Here is a 22618-nt window from a genome sequence, read left to right as displayed (position 1 = left end):
TTTTCTTTTGTGTGTGTTTTTGTCATTTATTGTTACTTTTTGATCACTATTTTGTTGCATTTTTCTTGCTTTTCCGGCGTTTTGTTGTTCTTTGTCATGCTTTTGTTGTTATTTCATTACCTTTTTTCTTTTGTTCTTGTCCGGCATGTCTTTTCATCCTTCTTTTTTGACGCTTTTTTGCTGCTTTTTTTTCTCAAGCTTTTAGATTTCGGTAAAGTCAAACTGGAGAAAATGAGCTTGGTTCAGGTGGGGGTTAAGAGGTTAAAACAGAACAAAGGAAATTCCCGCAGTAGAAAAAGGAAAAGCGTCCCAACGTGCTTAATGAGTGGTGCGGGAAGTTCACACTGAATGACAAGAGGAAATGTGAGACGAAATGTTTCCCACATTTGAGGGGTGCATTACAGATAAGCAGCTGCGATTTGTCTGACGCCGAACGTGGGAAAAACAGTTTGCCGTTTATTTTTGCGGCGCGTCTCAAAATGTGAAAGACACCTCTCGAATATCGCAGAGAGAGAATTTTGTAGCTCCTCATTACCGCACATGCTGCTGTGTTTTGGTGGTCATGATTGTCTCTGTATTGTTATCTTGTTCACATAATGCACCAGTCAGACTGACATTACTGTTTATTGTTCGCCTAACCCTTCTCTTCCCCCGCCCTCCAGAGTCTGACGTGGCGGATTTCGACGGGCGCAGCGCTCTGCTGTACCGGTTCAACCAGAAGTCCATGTCCACGGTGAAGGACGTCATCTCGCTGAGGTTCAAGAGCAGGCAGGCGGAGGGCGTCCTGCTGCACGGCGAGGGGCAGAGGGGCGACTGCATCACGCTGGAGCTGCACCGGGGCAAGCTGCAACTCTACCTCAACCTGGGTATGCACCGCTCTCCTGGCAGGAGGATTTATCCAATAGTTTACTCAATGGATGAACTTTAGTGCCAACGAACCCCTCTGATTATCGCTCTCACACATCCCAGCACAACATGTTCAGGGCTAATTCTAATTGCACTGCTAGTACCAGAGCACAATGCATAGAATACAGAAATATGTATCTGCACAGTAATGGTTGCAATAATGCTTTTTCTGCAATTGTGCTTTTAGAGTCTGCAGAGCCTCCTCAGACACTGTTTAACGGCTCATTTACTCTGAGTGTGTTACGTCTGTCATACCAGTAGCAATTAAATGAAATTCATCTGGTGGTTGACACCTGTCCGTCATGTGTCCGTCACGTCTTCGGCTCTACAGCAGGAATACGCAGCCATTCTATTTTTGATGGATGCCTCAGCGTTATCAATGGCGTTTTTCCACAGCGCAGTAGTTTGTTTTTGCTGCATATTGAGCCATGTGCCCGACAAAAGGGAAAAGCACCGGTTTAAACATTAATGTCAAAGCGGAACTGCTTTTGCGTGTTTCAATGGGGCAATAAACAGTGTAACACCAGTCCAAGCAAGCAACAAACTTTCCTGGAAGCAGTGTTAATTTTCTTCTATGAAAATATTTTGTTTTTATTTTAGTCAAAGTGATATTTTTGACGACTAAAATTGGACTAAAGATAAACTAAAGGTCCTATATCATGCAAAATCGACTTTTTGGAGCCTTTAGCCATGTTGTTATGCTATTTCCTGATCAATAACACCCCCAGAGTGGTTCGTGGCTTCATTCACGCAGTTCTCAGCAATCCTCCTGAATCCTGCTCTCTGAGCAGCTGCGCCGCCCTCTCCTGGTGAACGACTGACGTGCTCAGTTGTGTCGTCACAGCGGAACGGAAGTGCTCGACGTCTGTAATGTAATGTCTTAATTTTATGCTTACGGCCTGATTTTAATTTGTAAACCAGCTTTTTCTTTATTTCTGTTGTAAGAAAGAAATAAAGGAGAAAAAAAGCACCCCTGAGCGTCTGAACAGATGTCATGTTTGCACTGGAAGTTGTGAAGATGGAGCTCTTTCTAACCTACTCTGGACGCCTGTTCTTTTGTCTTAACGAACGATAATGTCACAGAGAAAAGCGCGTTTGGCTGCGAGAGGTGCAGGACTTTTTTCAACCTTCCTAAAGAAGAGGCCACTCGCCAGAGGTTGGAATTTCTTTCCGGGATTCGGCGACTATCAGCCAAAATAGAGTTTTTCTGTGACTGTGTCTCTGATGGATGTTTGGTGAACTTTCGCCAGAATCGTGGATGAACTTTTATAACCAACGCGAGTCCCATAATGTAAACAGCGATGGACCAGAGTGGTGAGTCAATCAAAACGCGTGTTAGCTTGTGTGTTAGCCATTTATGAAGCTGTGTTGCAGATGTCAACTCCTTATAACTGCATCGTGAAGTAACTTCACTTTTTGCTGTGTAGTATTTACTGTACTACTACAGTAAAGTTGTATGAGCAGAGAGAGGGGCGGAGTTAACTGAATCGAGGTCTTCCAGGTTTGAAAAACACCGCCTGAAAGTATTTCTATTAATCACAAAAATGAGTGCTCCATGGTGGTAGAGGTACAATATATCATATGAATGCCTATACTTTACATTAGAATGGCTAAAATAGCATGATTCAGATCCTTTAAAAGTTTTTTATGACTAAAAAACTTTTAAAGGAATATGACTAAAATGACTAAAATGTCCAGATATTTTAGTCGACAAATAAAAATGAAAAGGAGAGACTAAAATCATCCAAACTTCTATTGACCATCTGAAAGAGCCTTAGATCATGTAAATTCACTGCCAAAGACCTGATTAAATATGATTATAATGAACATTATCAATGCAGTCGACTAAATTTGTGTTAAATTTAGAAATTGAATTACGTTTTCGTCAAAAGACTAAGACTAAAACTAAATTAAAAAATGTTGTCAAAATGAACACTGCCTGGAAGTTTGGCCCGTGTCTCTCCTGCACATCTCTGAGTGAGCTAAAGCCGGGTCTCTCTACCGTTACTGTGGACCGAGTAACTACGATCGGAAACTCCTGGGACCAAGAGCACAGTTTCAGACGTTGGACATGAGGATGGTAATGATCGGAGGAGCACAGAATGAACGGCAGCAGGAGAGAGGAGTGCAGAGACAAGTGGAGGAGGAGAGAGGGGAGGACACAGACCATAGCGGCTCTATGTCATGTTTGCAGGTGCAGGTAAACACATGAAAATGAAGATATAATCCAGGAGATAGATATAAGATCCTATATTGTATTGTCAACTCCTTACTTACATGTGATTAAAAGTAGGGATGCACCGACCGATACTGGTATCAGATATCGGAGCCGATACTGGTAAAAATATGATGCTGAGTGTCAGCTACAAATATCTAATACTGAACTAATACTAGTTTTGGATCTCAGTGCCTATAAAACACAACTTTTACCATCTAAATCTAAGAGAATATGGTGTATATCATTGTAAAGCTAAGAACCTGGAGAATTCAATCGCTGAGTTAGTTTCAACCTTCGCAAATGTAATGCTAATGCTAACAAAAACGAATCAAGGCTGGGTCAGAGGCAATGATAGAAGTACCTAAAGTAGCCTTTTAAAATAAAATCGGCCACTGCTGAAGCCAAGTGTTTGTATTTTAGTTTAAGAAATATCTGATCTAACATATTTGTAATCATCAGATCGCTTAATGTGAGCTTGGTAGCTTTAAATATTAATGTAACCTAAATCCTGTCATATAGCCTAGCCAAGGATATTTAATGTTGAAAATTCATCCTTGTTAAATGAACAGGCCACCGTTTTGAGGTTCGACGAGTTGCTACGCACTGGTCTGGTCTTTGTGTGTGCCCGTGGAAGAGCTTGGTCGCTTCCAACTTCACCCCCGTTTGGAGCTATAGGAATATACTGCGAGAGGCCAAATGCTAACAACATCTTTGGTCGTTTTGCATGACTGAGCACAAGCACAAAGACCAGACAGGTACGCATCAACTCGTCTAAGCTCAGGTAAGAACATATCACAGTATGTAAAAATGGTGGCCTTTATCAATAGATATAAAGCAAGCCAACTTTATTTATACCGTGCTTTCCGTACACAAGGCGACTCAATGCGCCTATAATCTATAATATAGATGTAATAAGCGGATTCACCAAGGGTAAAGCATGCTGGTCCAGGTTAAAGGTCAGGCCTACCCAGATCGTATCCCAAACTGTTAACATGACCGAGTGTGACACAGATAATGAATATTTTGAGCGTTGAAAATCGATTTTTAAAATAATTCTGTAAGAAACAGGGACACAGTTACTGGGAAGAGAAAAATAACAGAATATGACTTTATTGATCTCGTAATGGAGAAGAGTCAATTATATGTTTCACTCAGAGAAAGCTACTTTTAAGAAAGTCTCTTGGTATCGGTAAATATCGGATATTGGCTACTCAAACCCCAGTATCGTGTCGGTGCATCTCGAATTAAAAGCCTACATTATTACATGACAGACTGGAGACGTACGGACACTGTGTAAACTAGAATGCATGATTTGACGTGGATATAATGTACTCAGTGTAAATAAGGCTAAGGAGCTCTGTGCACTAGCAGTGTTGACATTGCTGCTTGGAGAACTCTGAATCATCGACAGACTTGATTGGGGTGATCCACTGAACAATCTGATACCGATCTCTGTATTGGATCAGGACACTGATCATTAAGACCTTGTATGTAAGGCGAAGACCTTATCCATACTGCAGTTGCCGATGGGTGCCACTCCTACGCTTCAAGAGTAAAAGCTAGTCCCCAAACTGGTCATCATATGGCTACAATCTAATGAGGTTTCTCTATTATGACCCCATTACTCCAACTTGCATAATCTTTAGGAGCTCATTCAGCAAATGAACATCGTCGGCAATGCTACGGAATGTGATTTTGTATACATATTAATTACTGTTGTTGTTGTTGCAGTCCTCATTTTGAGCTAATATGAACACAATGTGCTGAGGTTGAGGTTGAGCCCTGCCTCGTCCCGTAATCACTAATGATGGCATTTAGAGCCAAGCCCACATTAGCAAGTCAATACACACGCTGGAATTAAGGCTTTACTCGCGCACATCCATTTTGTTTAATTCAGCAAATGAGACTCATCTTTTTTTCAGACGGGGGAAAATATCATAATTAGGTCAGATACACTCACAGCTTGATCCGCACGGGGCGGGTTTGTCCTGGGAACGTGCCGTGCTTAATTAAACTAATGGCTAATTATCATACGAGGAACACGTGTTTTTTGTTGTCATGGAAACTGAGCCGTATCAAAGGGGATAACGCATATATAGGGCTGCGTGGGGGCGCCGCAGTTTACGCTCTTCACCGCCGGGCCGCAGGAATGTCCCGGGTTCGAATTCCTTTCCATTTTGTTCCACAGCAGCCAATCTCATTACAGATTTCGGACCTTTACTGGAGCTGATGTTTCTCAATTTACCCTGTACAATGCTTATTTATGACATCCAGGAAAGTAACTCCGACATTGCGGCGCTAAAGCCGGGTTCCTATGGGTATTCTTCACAAATATTGACATATTTTTGTATCCACGCGTACCCCTACTGCAGGGGTCGGACAATTTTCCAAAACATCAAGGACCGGACCTCACCATTGTAGCCCAAAGTAAAGAACCATTTTCTTCAAATTCCAATGCTTTACAATAGAGATGATTTAATCCGGCCGCTGACTTGTAGAGCACAAAGCACAAAGCACAAAGAGCATGTAAAAAAAAGTAAGTCTCTAGTCCATTCCTGTGCGGAGTTATGAATTTTTAACTAAATAACTATTATACTCATTCCAGCCCCTAGGGGGCAACTTAAGTAAATAAAAAAAAATCCAGACTTGTCCAGCAGAGGGCACTGACATAAGAGATCAGGACATAAACAACACATTATAGCCACGTGGTAAATTAAGCTTACCACCACTGAGTGTGGAGTGAATGAATAATGACTACGGTACTTTGAGAAACTTGTGACACAGGCTTGTAAAGCACAATGCAAGTGTAAGTAGTTATTACTTTGGTCACATTATGCAATGCAAACGTTTTATTTGAAAATAGTTGTAGTGTGGATGACTGTGCCAGGCCAGTGATCTCTACTTCACAATGAGACTGCTGCATTTTGCTCTGGATCATACAATTCTATGTTATAGCCAACCTGGCCTGGCCTCCCATCACAGTCAGGAACGATAATGTGGCCCCCAGAGAAAAAGGTTTGAGGAGTTTGAGGACCTCTGGTTTACATTATTATTTTGAGTGTGATGTACTGCCAGGAAAACAAAAATAGTATTTCCAGTATTTTTAGACAACTTTAGCAGGTATTTGATCCCTTATTTGCATAATAATATTTCTCAAAATCATTTTGAGGGCCAGAGGTTCTGTGCTGGAAGGCTGAATTTGGCCCTCGGGCCTGACATTGTCTACCCTGCCACTCGTGTCACTCACTCCACACATGCGGTTGGAAAGCGATGCATGTAGCCATGGCTGCCCTTTGGAGCAGACCGCCAGAAGCGCGGACTTCCCGACCACCACCGTTCATTTACTCATTTACTGTGTATATTTTTGCCGCCTTATCGTTTCATGTGTGGAGCACTTTGAATGACCTGGTGTATGAATTGCGCTCCTCATTGTCTCCTGATGTGATCTTTATTCTCCCGTGCAGATGACACCCGGCAGCGCTTCAGCGGCAGGCGAGTAGTGGCGACCGTGGGCAGCCTGTTGGACGACCAGCACTGGCACACCGTGGTGATGGAGCGCTTCAACAAACAGGTCAACCTGACGGTGGACGCGCACGGTCAGCACTTCACCACCAGGGGGCAGGGCGACTCGCTGGAGGTGGACTACGAGCTGAGCTTCGGCGGGATCCCTCTGCCGGGCAAACCGGGAACCTTTCTGCGCAAGAACTTCCACGGCTGCATCGAGAACCTGTACTACAACGGCATCAACATCATCGACCTGGCCAAGAGACGCAAACCACAGATCTACTCGGTGGTGAGTTTCAGGCCCGTGTCGTAACAGATCAACTTTTGCTTTTTTAAGGCCAGACACAGCAGGTGAAAACATAGATTTTTTCATACGCATTTCTCACCTCTCTCTGCTGCTCGGAGTGACAAATAGGGCTCATTTACATCTCATTCAGATAAGCCATACTCGCTCCTCCTGTAAAGCTGTAAAGCACAGAGGGAGAAAAGGCAAAAAGCAAGAAAAATGTGCAAATCAAAGAAAAACAAATTGGTTTGCAAACAGGTAATATATAAATAAATGTCTCTTGCATAAATCCACATCCCATAGAGCCTCTACAGCAACTAGCAACACAATGACAACTAGCAACGTTATCCCAACACACACACATTTGACCAGAGGGAAAGAAGAACACACACAGGGTCCTTATTGCCATGGACAACGACCACGTTATATTATCTGTAACCTGTACACACAGATTACGAGCAAAAACAAAACACAAACAAATCCAACCCACTGAACACAGCACGTTAGCTTACAGAACAACAATGGCCTCATCAAAAAGCAAACAGACACGATGGCACAGCGACCACAAGCCAAAAAAAAACAAGCTAACTTTCACTCACCCGTCTGAAGTAACCTTTGCGTGCCTTCTGCTCAGCAACCTTGTTCACTTTTTTGTTCAAATCCAGTTTTCTCGCTCAGTTATTTTCAATGTAAAGTTATACAAATCCGCGCTACATCCTTCTGTCTTAAAACACGCTCTGAGGAGTTGGTTAGTAGGGGGGCGCTGTGCATGCTCACAGCCAGGGCATCATCAGTCAAGTTAGCCTGGAAAAGTTCACTGGTTTCACGCAGAAAAACAAACTTCTGCAGTAGTATTCCAGGGTTAGCAGCAGCGGCCTCGGTCGGCCACACACGGGGAAGTGTTGCAGAATCATGAAGCCACAAACACACAATGACACGCCCCCACGCTGTGCGCTGTTTCTCCGATAAAACAGGACTTTTTCAGCCTGAGAATAAACGCTTTTTAACATACCAATACTGTTATCTAAAACATGGTGAGGCTTCTTCGTGATCTCAACTAAAAGATTCTGCAAAAAAGCAAAAATCACCAATTTTCAAAAAAAAAGTCATCTTTCTCGATTTGTGGGAAACGGAGTCCGCCGACTTGTGCCCCTGGACAGCTTATTCATAGATCCAATCAACCAAATCAAAAGATCGAAAATCCCCTCTGAAAATATCTTTGTTCCTAATATATTATCAAAATAAAAACAATCTGAGTCTATGCATTGTTTTGTTTTGGCCATTTCTATACATAAAATATCACATTTTTATATGAAAACAAAGATGAAGAGAAATGAGAGAAAAAAATAAAAAACATTTTTTTTCCCTCATGTTTATATAAGTAATGCTCAAAATTCAACATTGATATCTACAAATATACTTTTTTTTCCCCTTTTGACCTGCAGTGTCTCGCCTTAAAGGGACCAGACGGCATTTAAAAATCAATTTCAAGAAAGTCTTGCTGAAACCACAGTTCTCTTTCCCTCTGCTGGCATTAACCTCTTAATACCCCGCCTGAACTGAGCACATTTTCTCCAGTTTGGCTTTACCTAAATCTAAAAGTTTCTTGAAAAAAGTGCTAAAACAGCAACGCAAACGAGGATGAAAAACACGACTAAAAAGTGACAAAAAAAGAGCAACCAAAACATGCTGGAAAAGCAACAATGACACAATAAAAAGACATTAAAAACATGACTAAGGAGCGATGAAAAAGCATCTTCGCTTTCTTCTCGATTTGTTGCTAGTTTGACGCTTTTTTCCTGAAGTTTTGAGATTTGGGTAAAGCTAAACTGGGGAAATTGTGCTTGTTTCAGGTGGCGGTTAAATGTGCGAACAGCGGTTGATAAAAACCCCATAAGATGAACCTGCAACGCCCCATTTGAAAGCTCAGAACTAGGGCTGCAACTAACCATTGTTCTGTTCATCGATAAGCGAATGTTTTTACGATGAATTGATGCTGGTATTTTTTACAAATACTTCACCCCATGAAGCTAGAGCGATGGGAGTTATTTTAGCCATAGGATCTGAAACCCTAAAGTCACAATGCTCTGATTTTAACCACATACCTGGGTACGCATATGCTTTTGAAACATATATATCCTTAATAGCAAATGCACAGAGGAAATGGAGTGAACTGCAAAGGAAGGACAGAAAAAGAATCTCTAATAACTAAAGAAAAAGTCCAGGAGAATTCCTCATACTGAACACGTCTACCGGCTGATTTGGTGCTTTTCAAGATCACTTCATTAAAAAAATAGTCTACTTCTTGATGGCGATGATTTCAAGGCTGACAGTCTCTCCTCGACTGGCCATCTGTCGACACCTGACTCATTTCATAGAGTAAAAATGTGTAACTTTGGCGACAAGCCCAGCTGTGAGCCATTGTGCAGCCTTCTTTAGTTCTTTACAAACAGGGTACGGGGCTGAGTAGCCGAGAACAGGTGCATCAGAATTTTGCGTAAGAATTTGTACATTTTTCTGTAAACTGTAAAAGCCATAAAGAATCTCACTCAAAAATCCAAACCTTGTCGTACAGAGCCTCCTTTTAAAACACTTGAGTGAGAGTCTGTATCGCTCTCTGTCTGAGTCCCGAGGCGACGTGTAAAAGGTGCTCATGCAGCTGCCTCAGTCAAAGCTAGACACAGGTTAAACAACAGTCAGGCAGATCCTGGCACCGGGAACAGTTTCTGTGCTCCTCAAGTTACTGATCACTCTTTATTTGATGATGATTGGCCTCGTTTTCACGGGAAAAGATCCAAATGAGAAACACTGTAACAGCAGCATACTGTACTATATGATTTGAAGGCAAGGCACGTTTTTTTGTAGAGCATAATTCATGCACAAGGTAATTCAAAGCGCTTCACAGTTGCATAACATTACAAGAAATAAAACATCAACATAAAATTAATCAATTACAGTAAAAGGCAAGAGTGCAGATAGAAATACTTTGAGTTGTTATATGCATGGGCAAAAAGAACTGTTTTCAGCCTGGATTTGAACATTGTTAGAGTTGAGGCCTGTCTCACAACCTCGTGAAGACTGTTCCAGATTTTCAGACCCCTCCCTGAGGTTCTCAGAGCCCGAGATGGTTCATACGGCTGTAACATGTCAGAGATGTACTTCGGGGCTAAACCATGAAAAGACTTGTACACAGGCGGAGCTGTTTTAAATTCTATTCTCTGAGTGACAGGAAGCCAGTGCAGAGACCGGAGCACTTGACTAATATGGTCGTATTTCCTGGTTCTTGTCAGGACTCGAGCAGCAGCGTTCTGGATGTACTGCAGCTCTGACAGTGAGCAGCCGTTACAGTTGTCAGACAAGTCTGGTTTTGACACTATTCCTCTGATCTTAGCAATGTTTTTCAGATGGTAAAAAGCTGCTGATGTCATTGCTTTGATGTGGCTGTTTAAGTTCAGGTCTGAGTCCGTGATTACTCCTAGATTTCGAACCTGATGTTTGATTTTAGAGAGAGAGACTCAAGGTGACACATAACACTTTGTCTTTGTGTCTGTGGGCTAAAAACAAAGATCTCAGTTTTAGCTGGAGAAAGTTGTTTTGCCTCCACAAACTGATCTGTTGGATGCAGTGACAGAGAGTATCTACAAGCCCATGTTCACCAGCCGTCAGTGACACGTAGATTTGAGTGTCATCTGCATAGTTGTGGTACGACACATTGCTGCTGTTTATTAACTGACCCAATGGAAGCATGTACAAGTTTGAATAAGATGGGTCCCAAGATTGACCCCTGGGGGACTCCTCAGGTCATGGGAATTTTGTCTGAGACACAGTTGCCAATTTCAACAAAGTACGTCCTGTCCTCGAGATAGGACTTGGACCAGTTTAGAGCAGTACCACAGATTCCCACCCAGTTTTCTAGCCTGTTAAGTAAGATCCCGTGGACCACTGTGTCAGAAACTACATGGGAGTGGGACAACACGCATGTGCCGGTGCATGTTTCTTTTCACGCCAACACAGTACAGCATGCAGAATACGAACAATTATGGGAAAATCTTGTCTCTTTCTCATGAACCTTGTATCTCATCTCGTGGGATTTGTATCTCGGCCCACCCCAGTAAAGGTCTATGATTTAAGTGGATTCAGTGGTTGGCCTGGGCCTGGCCTAGTCCCCCATAGACATGCCCCTACATACTACAAGACTCCATTATATCGTGAAAACCTGTCTTTTCTAACCCTGTCTCTCCCCCTTTGGCCTTTCCCTCCAGGGTAACGTGACCTTCTCGTGCTCGCGGCCACAGCTGACGTCCTGCTCCTTCCTGAGCTCCAGCGGTAGTTTCCTCTCCCTGCCCGCCCCCGCCCCGTCCTCCTCGTCCTCCTCCTCCATGGGCGGGTTCTCGGTGCGCTTCCACTTCAGGACGTGGAACCAGGAGGGCCTGCTGCTGGCGGCCCGCCTCAGCCCAGACCCCCACCGCCTGGAGCTCAGCATCATTAACAGCAGGCTGGTGCTGAGCCTTCACAGCGCGGGACATAAGGCGCAGGCGACGGCAGGTAAGGGCACCATTCCCTCTCCACCGGCGAAATGTAGAAGAGCATAGACTATAGTAGATGTTACCCTTTTCCAATGCCAACATTTTCTTGGGATTCCTTCCGGGATAAGGAAAAGGGATGATAAAAACCTCTCTTCATATGATCGTGATAACCAAATCATGAGTCACTCCGGCAGACGCCAAAGCAGCAGTGTTTTGTTGTCACCACAATGTGTCTGTTGAAGCAATATTTCAGGCAGAAGTCGGTTCATTGATTTAACTAAATACACCACACGCTCTTTCATCACTCATCATTCTTTGTCCAAATTTCATATGGCCATGGTGCAGTTCTGAAAATAGCAGGTTTGTGTTATCTCAATCTGTGCGATTCTATTCATAATGTGCAGAGTGAAGTCAATCTTGATTTTTGTACAGGATGTGTATCCGATAGACGCTAATTTGTATCTAAAGTAAAATCTCAAAAGGCCTGTACATTCATTAATGATTTCTAGGCTTTGATCTAAATGTGGTCGATGGGTTGACAACAGCTGAAAACATCTGGATCGTTCATAATTTACGATGTTTGATGGCTACTGCTAACGGCTATAGGGAAAATACATTAACCGGGGAACGGACTCTAAAAAGGCTCCCAGATTAGCCTACTAGCTAACCGTCCGCATACGTAAGGATCGAACGTAAGTGTCAGCCTGATATCTAGAGGTGGGACAACATTAGGGCTCGAGTCGGGACGTGAGACTTACAGTACTTGACCAATGCTCCAAAAAGACTTGACTTAGGACTTGCTGTTTGTGACTTGAGGCCAGTGACTCTCCATGACTTCTGCAACATCATATTTATTAGTTATTTGAGTGTAACTGTTGAAAGAACAGGATTCATGGCGTAAAACCAGTGCATTTATTTTTACTGGTATGGTAATTAGCCACATTTACACACTTACTTAATTTCTTGCAAGGGTCTGGAACTTCTCAATTGAGCTCCGTTGTCAGGTGGGAGGGGTGAACTCCTTTGAAACGATTGGCTCTGATTTTCGCTAGCGCTTGGTCGTGACGTATGTAATGCGCCCGAGTGAGTGAAGCAGCTATCAAAACTCTTGATAGCTTCCATTTCTTTCGTATCCGCAGCCACTGAGATCAAGCCCAGACGTACATGTAGGGAAATGATAATTGACCAGAGTTTACGGATGGCTAAGGCCAGGCTAATGCAGTCCTTATATTTGAAGAGTTTAGTGGTACTCGGCTGGCGCATGTCTATTTTTACTAGTAGTTGCATTAAAAACCTCTTCAAAATCATTGGTCGTGACGTATGTAATGCACCCGAGTGAGTGAAGCAGCTATCAATACTCTTGGGAGCATTCCTTGCACATTCGAGCCAAAACGGATTGAAGAGCTTCCATTACTTTCGTATCCGCAGCCACTGAGATCAAGCCCAGACGTACATGTAGGGAAATGATAAGATAAGATAAGATAAGATGGTACTTTATTGATCTCACAGATGGAGAAATTGCATTCGATGAGAGAGCATCCGGCAGCAGCACCCATTCAGTGCGCACCACTCTTTTTTTTTCTTTGGTGAAAGATCGTTGTGTCGCGGCCGCCATCTTCACTGTTTTGGTCACAGGAGGAGCACTGGTTGATGGGAAATCCGTAGACGATGACCACGGCGGTGGAGCTCTTGCGCTTGGCCACGATGTTCTTGGCCACACAGGTGTAGTTGGCCGTGTGGGACAGACGCGCCTGCTTGATGATCAGGTTGTGATCCACGGTGATGTAGAAGTTCCTGTCCTCGGCCGGGTCGATGATCTCGTTGTCCTTGATAATTGACCAGAGTTTACGGATGGCTAAGGCCAGGCTAATGCAGTCCTTATATTTGAAGAGTTTAGGGGTACTAGGCTAGCACATGTCTATTTTTACTAGTAGCCTGCATTAAAAACCTCTTCAAAATCATGGGGTCGTCCTCCAAACGTTGCCATATCTGATCTGTAGAAAGCTCCTTTGTGAATTCCACGTATAGTAGCGCCGGCCACAGGTAAACAAACTACACTACTATATCTTATTCAGTCAACACAGGTGACTGGTGTTATAAGTGATTTGCCTCAGGTGCACTGTGCTTGGGGCAGACTGTTTTTAATGCAGGCTACTAGTTACCATAGACATGCGCTAGCCTAGCACTAGCCTAGCACCAATAAACTCCATGAATAAAAAGAATATATATATCTCCAGAAATCAACAACACTCTGGATAACTAGGAAATGAGGCCCTGTGTCAAAAAAATCGACTTGCGGTGATTTGCCGGGCGACTTGCTGGGCGACGTTGACCCTGTGACCACTTAACTTGGACTTGCTTGGGCCTTGCATTTAGTGACTTACTCCCACCTCTGCTGATATCGACCGACACACAACGTCAAAAGCTTGTATTGGATCTACTGTATATTAGGCGATGAAGTCTTGATATCAGACTGAGACCGACCAACGCCAAACATTGTATTGGATCTGCAGCCCCCCAAAAAAACTTGATGGAGACGTCACTAATCTATCCCCATGACTCCACTGTCACGTTCTTATCTCCTCTCCCTCCATCAGATAAGCCCCCCTCGGTCTGGGAACGCGAGCTGTAGTGCCTCAGACGGGGCGTCGTTGTCGGAGAAGCACAATGCGAACAGATGGCGAATACATCCATCTGCGAATCATTTCAATATCCGTAATAATCGCCCAGAGAAAGCATTCAGCGAGAACCGTCCCTCCCGCTCACTCGAAATGTCACCAAAACCTCCATGAAGTTTCAATTAACGTCCTCTAAAAGGCTCTCCGTCTGCGCGGGGTAATTATCCTGCTAACACCGCGCGCTCTCACGGACTTAGATCATCGTGATGGAGTCTGAGATAAGATTAGAGGTGATCGTTCGTGTTTTAAATTAAAAATTAGGAGGCTTTTTTTTTTATCTGTGGGATTTCAGGAGGGTTGATGGAAAGGTGGTGTAAAAGCAAAAGTAGGAATAGTTGAGAGAAGTTTTTAGGTATTGAGAGACGTACATCGAGTATGTCTTTTGTCCTTACAGTACTGTCAGACCTTCTCATTTGTCGTACTTAAATCGTGTCTGTCCATGTCTTTGAAAATGTAAGACTTGTCCACAGACGAATCTCGGTTCCTCATTGTCAAGTCACCTCATGGTTACAAACTGCTTCCTGTTTGACTTCAACACAGTAAAAGTCACTGCTTGTTATGGCTTTAGTAAGGGCGTTTTCACACATGTTGGGGCGCCTCGTGGGTCGACCCGAGACCGCCCTACTTTCAACTGCATGTACTTCAAAGTAAGTTCAGTCCGTGTTGCACCAAATGTTGCACTGTCAGCCACTTTCAGCGATCAGCTGTTGTACGAACTTATTCCCATGACAGCGAGCATCAACCTGTCAATGCGCCGACATGCACGTACGCACTTCCCTGATGTTGCGCGGTGGTCATTTCTCTCTCGTGGTTACATACAATGAGCCTGAAATGTGAGGCGAGGAGAAATGCACTTTATCGGCTCGTGGAGAGGAAACCGTTAGTGCAGCAGGAAGGGAACGAGGGGCAGAAGAAAGACACACTTTGATAGGGCAGTTTGATATAAAGCAGTAATCCAAACTATTCAAAAAAGAGGCGTGAAAGTGAGAGTTGTTGGGCCTGAGGTCGGCCACATTCACACCACAGTCGCTCTGCCCCAGAGTGCGAGTAAAGCCGCTGTCTTAGACCGACTGAAAGTGCTGCGGTTTGATTCACACACTGACCCAGATGTGCCGCTCTCGGGTGGAGCCTGTGTGAAAACGCCCTGTGAGTCTCTCAGTCACGATACAGCTACTCGACATGATTTGTTTGTTTGTTTGTTAACTTTGTTGTCCCCGTAGGGAAATTTGTCCTCTGCATTTAACCCATCCTTCGATGCCGCTGGGGCGACCCGTAAGGAGCAGTGGTCGACGGCAGTGCCGCGCCCGGGGACCCATCTCCATCATGTGGAGCCAGGCTGATGGTCAGAATCACCTGGCTGGAGGATTCACCTATTGCACATGTTTTTAGTGGTAGGGGAAACCGGAGTACCCGGAGGAAACCTACGCAGACACGGGGAGAACATGCAAACTCCACACAGAAAGGCCCCGTCCTTGGTGGGAGTCGAACCCGGGACCTTCTAGCTGTGAAGCGGAGGCGCTAACCGCTGCGCTACCGTGCCGCCCAATGATGAGAGGGACAGAGAGGGACAGACATTAAAAAGAGACTAGATGTGAGGGACAAGTGGGTCATTTTATGCTCACTACTGCCACCTCAGGTCTTACACATAACTGCAGTCTCTATATTAAAGCAACAGACCACCATTTTTCCATACTCTGATATGTTCTCAACTGAGCTTAGACGAGTTGATACGTACCTGTCTGGTCTTTGTGCCCGTGAAAGAGCTTGGTCGCTTCTAACTTACCCCCCGTTTGGCGCTATAGGAATACATTGGGAGAGGCCAAATGCTTTGGTCATTTTGCGTGACTGAGGGCACGCACAAAGACCAGACAGGTACGCATCAACTCGTCTAAGCTCAGGTAAGAAGATATCTCAGTATGTAAAAACAGTGGCCTGTTCCTTTAAGCTCGAGCATGACGGCACTTCGGACCAGAAGTAAAAAGTTTTTGAGTGACAGTGCAGGATTTTAGAGGCAGTTGTGGTGAACAGGTCTGAACTCATTCTACACATTAGGACATGGCTGGAACATGTAGGGGGAGGAAAATACTTAAAAAAGTTTAAATTCTGTATAGTCCCTTTAAGATAAGATAAGATAAAGATGAGTCTTTACTGATCTCACAATGGTGAAATTCACTCACTACATTCAGTTCTCAGAAACACTGCAGAATAGACAGGAAATGCGCAAACAATTGAAAATAGAGGTATCTGATATACAACGAGTACCAAAAACCTTAAAGGGGCAAAAAGTATAAACAATAAAAATGAACATACATATACAATCATTGGGGTTTTATTGTGTTTTTAATTTATAAAGTGAGTATGGTATAGTTTTAGGTATATTATTGCAGTGTTGATGATCACAGAGTTAAATAAATGAGTATATTCATTCAATCTTTTTCTTCTTCAGTGCGCAATTTACATTATATTTGTCATGATTAAGAAAAACAGACATGATTTTATAATTTAAAAAATGTGATATTCTATTTTTGCCATATTGCCCACCCTACTACTGAGAGTCCACGTTATCGGCCCATCTTAGCGCTTTGCTCCTCCCTCTGCAGTGGCCCATGAGACCGGCTTTGAGCAGAGGCAGGGACAGGTGTGGACTGGAAACACACAATCTGCAAGTCCTCAGGAAATACGGCGTGTTCAAAGTGTGTGCTTTTACACTCAGAGGCTGGAGCTCGACTACTGTCGCTTTAACAGGCTTGTCCACAAACGAGTCCACTTCTCCAGGAAGCAGCGCGTGCGGCGGTGTGCGGGCGCTCGCTCTACAGTGCGAGTCACCACTGCACAGACACCAGCTGGTCTGAACAGAGTGCGTATGAGTGGCTGGGGAGAGCGGACCCAGATTTATTCAATGTGCAGCATTACATTTTCATTTTGGCTTCTGTCCCCACTGTGCACACATTTACGGGGGGACCGGGGCTATTCGTCACACTTTTTTTGTAGAGTTCACTGCTCATCAACAGAAAATCCCACAAGAGTCAGACCAGCTCTTGACTCTTGACTTAAAGTAGACGTTTTTTCTATCACATTCCAGTTTTTAACCGTTAAATACAAGAAAATCGACAGTGACAGTGTGCCCTATGTGCGAGGCATTTTGTCACAAGCCGTTTTTTCGGTGTTAAAGGTGCAACTTTTCATCTGATTTATTACTTTCGATCACAGTTGTCTCTACAACACTCCAGGCTCAGTTGTTTTGTAGGTTGTCTGGTGAGAACCTTCCAAACAATTGATCTTGGAGCGTTCTGGAGACCACTGTGATGGAAAGTAAAGGCATGGCGCCTTTACTTTCCATCACAGTGGTCTCCAAAACGCTGACCACTCAAACAGCCACTGGGTCTCTACAAGGTCAAGTATGCACAGTTTTTTCATACTGAGATATGTTCCTACCTGAGCTTAGATGAGTTGATGCGTACCTGTCTGGCCTTTGTGCCCGTGGAAGAGCTTGGTCACTTCTAACCACACCCCATTTGGAGCTATAGGAATATGCTGGGAGAGGCTAACAACAACATGCTAACACCATCTTTGGTCTCTTTGCCTGACTGAGCGCATGGAAAAAGACCAGACAGGTACACATCAACTCGTCTAAGAAAAGTAAAAACTGTTCCTTTAACATGCACGGTCCCAACCAAATAAACCAATAAACTAAATTAAAGTAAAGGCGCCATGATGACCAGTCTTACGCCCACTGGGTCAAGGTCAAACACGCACAAATATCAACATTTTTTCCACATAAAAAGTTGCATAATGCACCTTTAACTTTTTTGCTTTTTGAGATAAAAGGGCAAAAATAAGGATCTTTGCAAAATGAGGTGTAAAATATACAAATTCACCAAATGACCCGAACACACAGCTTCTGTAAAAGATAATGTTAAAATAAAGTGATCATAAAAACATATTAGACACAAAAGAAACAATTTCCTGCCATTTAAACCATGTGACAACAAACCCCTTTGTCCGTGTGACACTGGTGTCCAATTTACGAACAATGTAAGCTAGCTAACAAACCGCTTTAGCATGTTAGCTCTAAATTGGCCTAAATCAGAGCTAACATGTCTGTGTCTTTTGTTTATGGCACTAACAAAAGGAAAGCTCTAGCTACAAAAATAACTCAGACTTAGGCATAAAAACACCATGTCTTCTGTCCAAATGAGAAAATGATTATTGGAAGAGAAGAAGAATACCAGCATCACTACTAGAATACAGCGCCCTCTAGTGTGGCTAAAAAAAAGCAGTGTCACAAATAGCCTCCCCTATGGCGGCAGCCTATGAATAAGATGAAAAATACTTGTAAATTTAATAACATTTAATGCGCAGTTCGACTATACTAAAGTATCAAAGTTTCTTACAGCCTATAGGCCAGTATCTCATTTAAAAGCTAAGACCCGCAAAACTGATCTAAATGGATCTTTTTCCTCGCGTTGTTGTAATTTTTTTGTTTCTCTTTTGAGGCTTTTTTGTGGCTCTTTTGTGGTATTTTTTTTTTGCGTGTTCATCTTTGTTTTTGTCACTTTTTAATGCGTTTTCATCATCATTTTCATCTCGTTTTTGTCACCTTTTTTTTTTTTTCACAAAATATAATAAAAACTCAAAGTTGGACCCTTGATTTGGCTTCTGTTGCTACACTGTTGCTGTGCTCGTAGCTGATCACCACTGCGTATTTTAATAGTCAGCCATTCCTTTTATTATTTAACAAAAATATATATAGGATCTCCAGTTTCTCAGCAGACATTGGGCAACACTCTCTGTGTGCCTTTACCACAGCTGCTGCCCCAAACTAAAGTTGACATTTTGAACACACTCTACCCCTCAGTAAACCCGGCTCTGCACTCAGTCTGACATATCCGACTACCCTCCTGACACATGCTGCATTTATGAATACAAATACCGAGAAGTCCGGAGAGGTTTTCACAGTCTCGGAATGGTTCCTGGCATGTGAACGCAGCGCGGCGCACTTGACTTGACCCGCGCCTTTTACTGTGAACGCAAAAGAAACAGCGCAAACTCTGATAAAGTAGACGCTCAAACGGCCGATGTGACGGATTATTCAGACTTTTAAAGTGGACGGTGTTGGTCTGCATCTCGTTTTTAAAGGGACAGGCCTCCGTTTTTCCATACTGAGATATTTTCTTACCTGTCTGGTCTTTGTGCCTGTTCCTTTAAGAGCTCCTCCCTTCCTAACAGTTGGAATTGTATGTCTTAAATGGGGAAAAACAAGCCGCCATTTTGAGCTAACAGCATGCTAGGAAGTGATGAATGCAGTTTGTATGCAACATGCCAGGCTAACACATTTTTAGAGCTGCTCTGCCTGCATGTACCGGTTTCAAACCGTGATTGTCGGAGATGAGTGAAACTCCTGTGTTGGCCTCTCTGCACTGGCTTCCGGTCAACAGATACGGTCGATGGTTTTCACATGTCTGAATGGGTTTGCTCCAGCCTATCTTTCAGGAGCTGAAATCACAGCTGAAAATCAGAGGAGCCCGGGCTTTTGCCGTTGCGGCTCCAAGACTCTTACTTTAAGGCGAGACACTGCAGGCAAAACTCAATTTTTTCAGTTTTCAGGTTTTGGGCCAAATTGGTCTCTGAACATACAAGCTTTCACCTGGAAACAGAAAATATGACTAATCTTCACAATAACATGTTGACATATTGCGCTGATTCAATGTTCCCCCATAGACTTATATGGGACAATGCAATTTCAAGGGCCTTTTTCTCAAAACACATTTTTCTGTCATTGTGGCGACACTATGTCCACGTCAGTCGGACCTAAAGACTTCACATTTTCCAGCCTTGGACTGAACAATATTTGGAAGATTTTTTCAGAGGGATTTTTTATTATTTAATCCCTAGCCCCATTTATTGAGTTTTGAATGTCAACAAATAAGGCAAAAATTACATTTTTACACATTTTTACACTAAAAAACAAATTATTTTAAAACTAAACAAGAAATCCAAAATCCCCTCTGAAAAAGTCTTGGTAACTCATTTATCAATAAAATGAAACCATAAATTTGAATGTAGCTCTATCCATTATTCAGATTTTGTCGCCGAAAAGATGGGAAATTTGGGGCATTTTTAGGCATAAAACACCTTGTTCTTATATGAAAAGATAAAATGACAGAAAACTTGCCATGTATTTTTTTCTCACATTTATGCCAGTGATCGACAGCAAAAGTTTCAAATTGATATCTGTAAATATAAATGTTTTCCCTATTCACCTGCAGTGTCTCGCCTTAAATGTTAAAATGGCCCAGTTTATTCACGTTTTTAAAGGGACTAGATGCAAGTTGGTCATCTTGTACTCACTCCTGCCACCTCAGGTCTGACGTGTAACTGCATTTTCTATATTAAGCTCGTGCATGACGGCACTTTGGACCCGAAGTAACACCTTTTAGAGTGACAGTGCAGGATTTTAGAGGCAGTTGTGGTGAACATTGAAATATTTTCACAACACTTTTCTATGGCCTGCATTAAAAACAGTCTGACCCGCTCCACAGTGCATCTGAGGCAAATCACTTATAACACCAGACTAACCATATAAATGTCTGTGACGATAGAATAATTTTTGGAATTTAACTGACCTTGCATCACATGAATGATCGCATTTTGAGGGACTATTTTCTAGCAGATCACTCCGCCGCTGCTCAATATATAAGGTATTTTAAATGCAAAATGGTTAAAATTATTCTATCGACACAGACATTTTTATGGTTAGTCTGGTGTTATAAGTGATTTGCCTCAGGTGCTCTGTGGAGCGGGTCAGACTGTTTTTAATGCAGGCTAGCTGACATCGAAGAAATGCGCTAGCCCTGCATTAGCCTAGCGCCACGAAACTCTTCAAACATAAGAACTGCATGAATTACACAAAAAATATCTCCAGGTACCAGCAACACTCTGGATAACTAGGAAATGAGGCCCTATGTCAAAAATCCTGAAATACCCCTTTAACAAACCAGCCATTACACATTTGTGTTGGATTCTCCTACGTTTAAAATCCAAACCGAGTTGCTGATGACTCCTTGCATCTTTCTGTTTTTGTGGCAACAACGACTAAGATTGTTCGCATTTCTCTCCGCTTTCTGGCCGATGCTTCATGAAACCACTAACTTCCTTGTTTACAAAATACACCACATGACACCTGCGTCATATCCAGCTTTTCTGTGATCTCTTAACACGCTTGTCAATCAGGCCCATCGGGAATTTGAATAAATCACCCCTGATTCCAGATTACAAGTCTTTGTAGAGTATCGGTAAGTGTGTATTCTGGCTGGCAGGCAGGTGTCAGAATGATTTCCCATGTTTTCTAGTGGAAAATCTGAGATGAAGTAGCGTTCGTGTGCAATTTTCTACTCGACGAGTGGTATGTAAACAAATCAGGTCCCACTATCCGGGTTAGAAATTGCGGATTGCAGAGTTCATGTTTGATAATGGAAATCTATTACTATCCCCACTTTTCTGCCTGTACGGTGGACTAAAGGTGAGCTATACACATTTCATTCCACCTCTGGAAAAGAAAAAGATCAGCCTCTGGGCCTTGAAAGTCACAGTCAGCGCTGCGCTCAGGCTTAGATCGCGATAAGCAAAAGACTTTTCACAACAACAAAAAATAAATCAATGTTCCATCCAACACGACCCGTCTCCTTCGGCGGCAGACAGTTTTGAGACGGCGCTCCGACACATGAGCGATGTCATTATACCGGGGAGGACGGGGATGCGTGGACGAGATACGCCTCGCCGGGGGGGACATGTCCAGACACCGCTCAGACTGATGGGACGTCTCCAAGGGGTTCTCGCTGTAAAAAAAAGAAGCACACACACATATACACACACAGCAGAGGGATGTCAACGAAGCCCAGCCAAAGCCCCCTCAAGACATACACAAGACAAGCTCCAGTGAATTCTGATGGACTTTTACAGATGAAGTTTCCTCGGGAGAGCGGAGACACAACACATGGGGAGATGTTGTCATGTAAAGCTTCTGGGTGAAGAAGACAGTGATAGGGAATATGTGATCATGTGTGTTGGAGCTAAATTAGTGGGGAAAATGAGTGGCTACGCTATTTTTCTGGTTACAGACAGAAATTTTGCCCAAGAAAGAAGGATAATATTGTTAAAAGGAAACAGGACAGGTTCAACTACACATAGTCGGTTGAAGTAGATACATAGGATAGACCCCTCCTAAAAAATATCCATCCATCCATCCATCCATCCATCCATCCATCCATCCATCCATCTTCTTCCACTTTCCCGTCGCCGGGTCGTGGGGGCAGCTGTTGGAGTTGCCCAAATCACATGGCACCATCTGAAACGCTCTTTGTCTGACCCGTCACCTAGGACCTGTTTGCCATGGGAGACCCTACCGGGGCACAAAGTCCCCGACAACAGAGCTCCAGGATCATTCAGGCGCTCAAACCCCTCCACCACGTTAAGGTGGCGGTTTCCAGGAGGGGTTCCT

General features: G+C 43.4%; 1 protein-coding gene across 1 annotated transcript in view; it reads left to right on the top strand.

Moving 5' to 3' along the window:
* The window catches only part of LOC306967706 (contactin-associated protein-like 5), a 226666-nt gene that overhangs the window by 131304 nt on the left and 72744 nt on the right, over positions 1-22618 (top strand). Inside the window, exons 5-7 of the mRNA XM_079562834.1 lie at positions 663-866; positions 6589-6917; positions 11177-11459. Coding sequence (XP_079418960.1) covers positions 663-866; positions 6589-6917; positions 11177-11459 — 816 coding nt within the window. The remainder of the gene's footprint in view (positions 1-662; positions 867-6588; positions 6918-11176; positions 11460-22618) is intronic.

This window comes from Gobius niger, assembly GCF_951799975.1.
Source record: "Gobius niger genome assembly, chromosome: 9".
NCBI lineage: Eukaryota > Metazoa > Chordata > Actinopteri > Gobiiformes > Gobiidae > Gobius > Gobius niger.
This window is presented reverse-complemented; position numbering and strand designations above follow the sequence as displayed.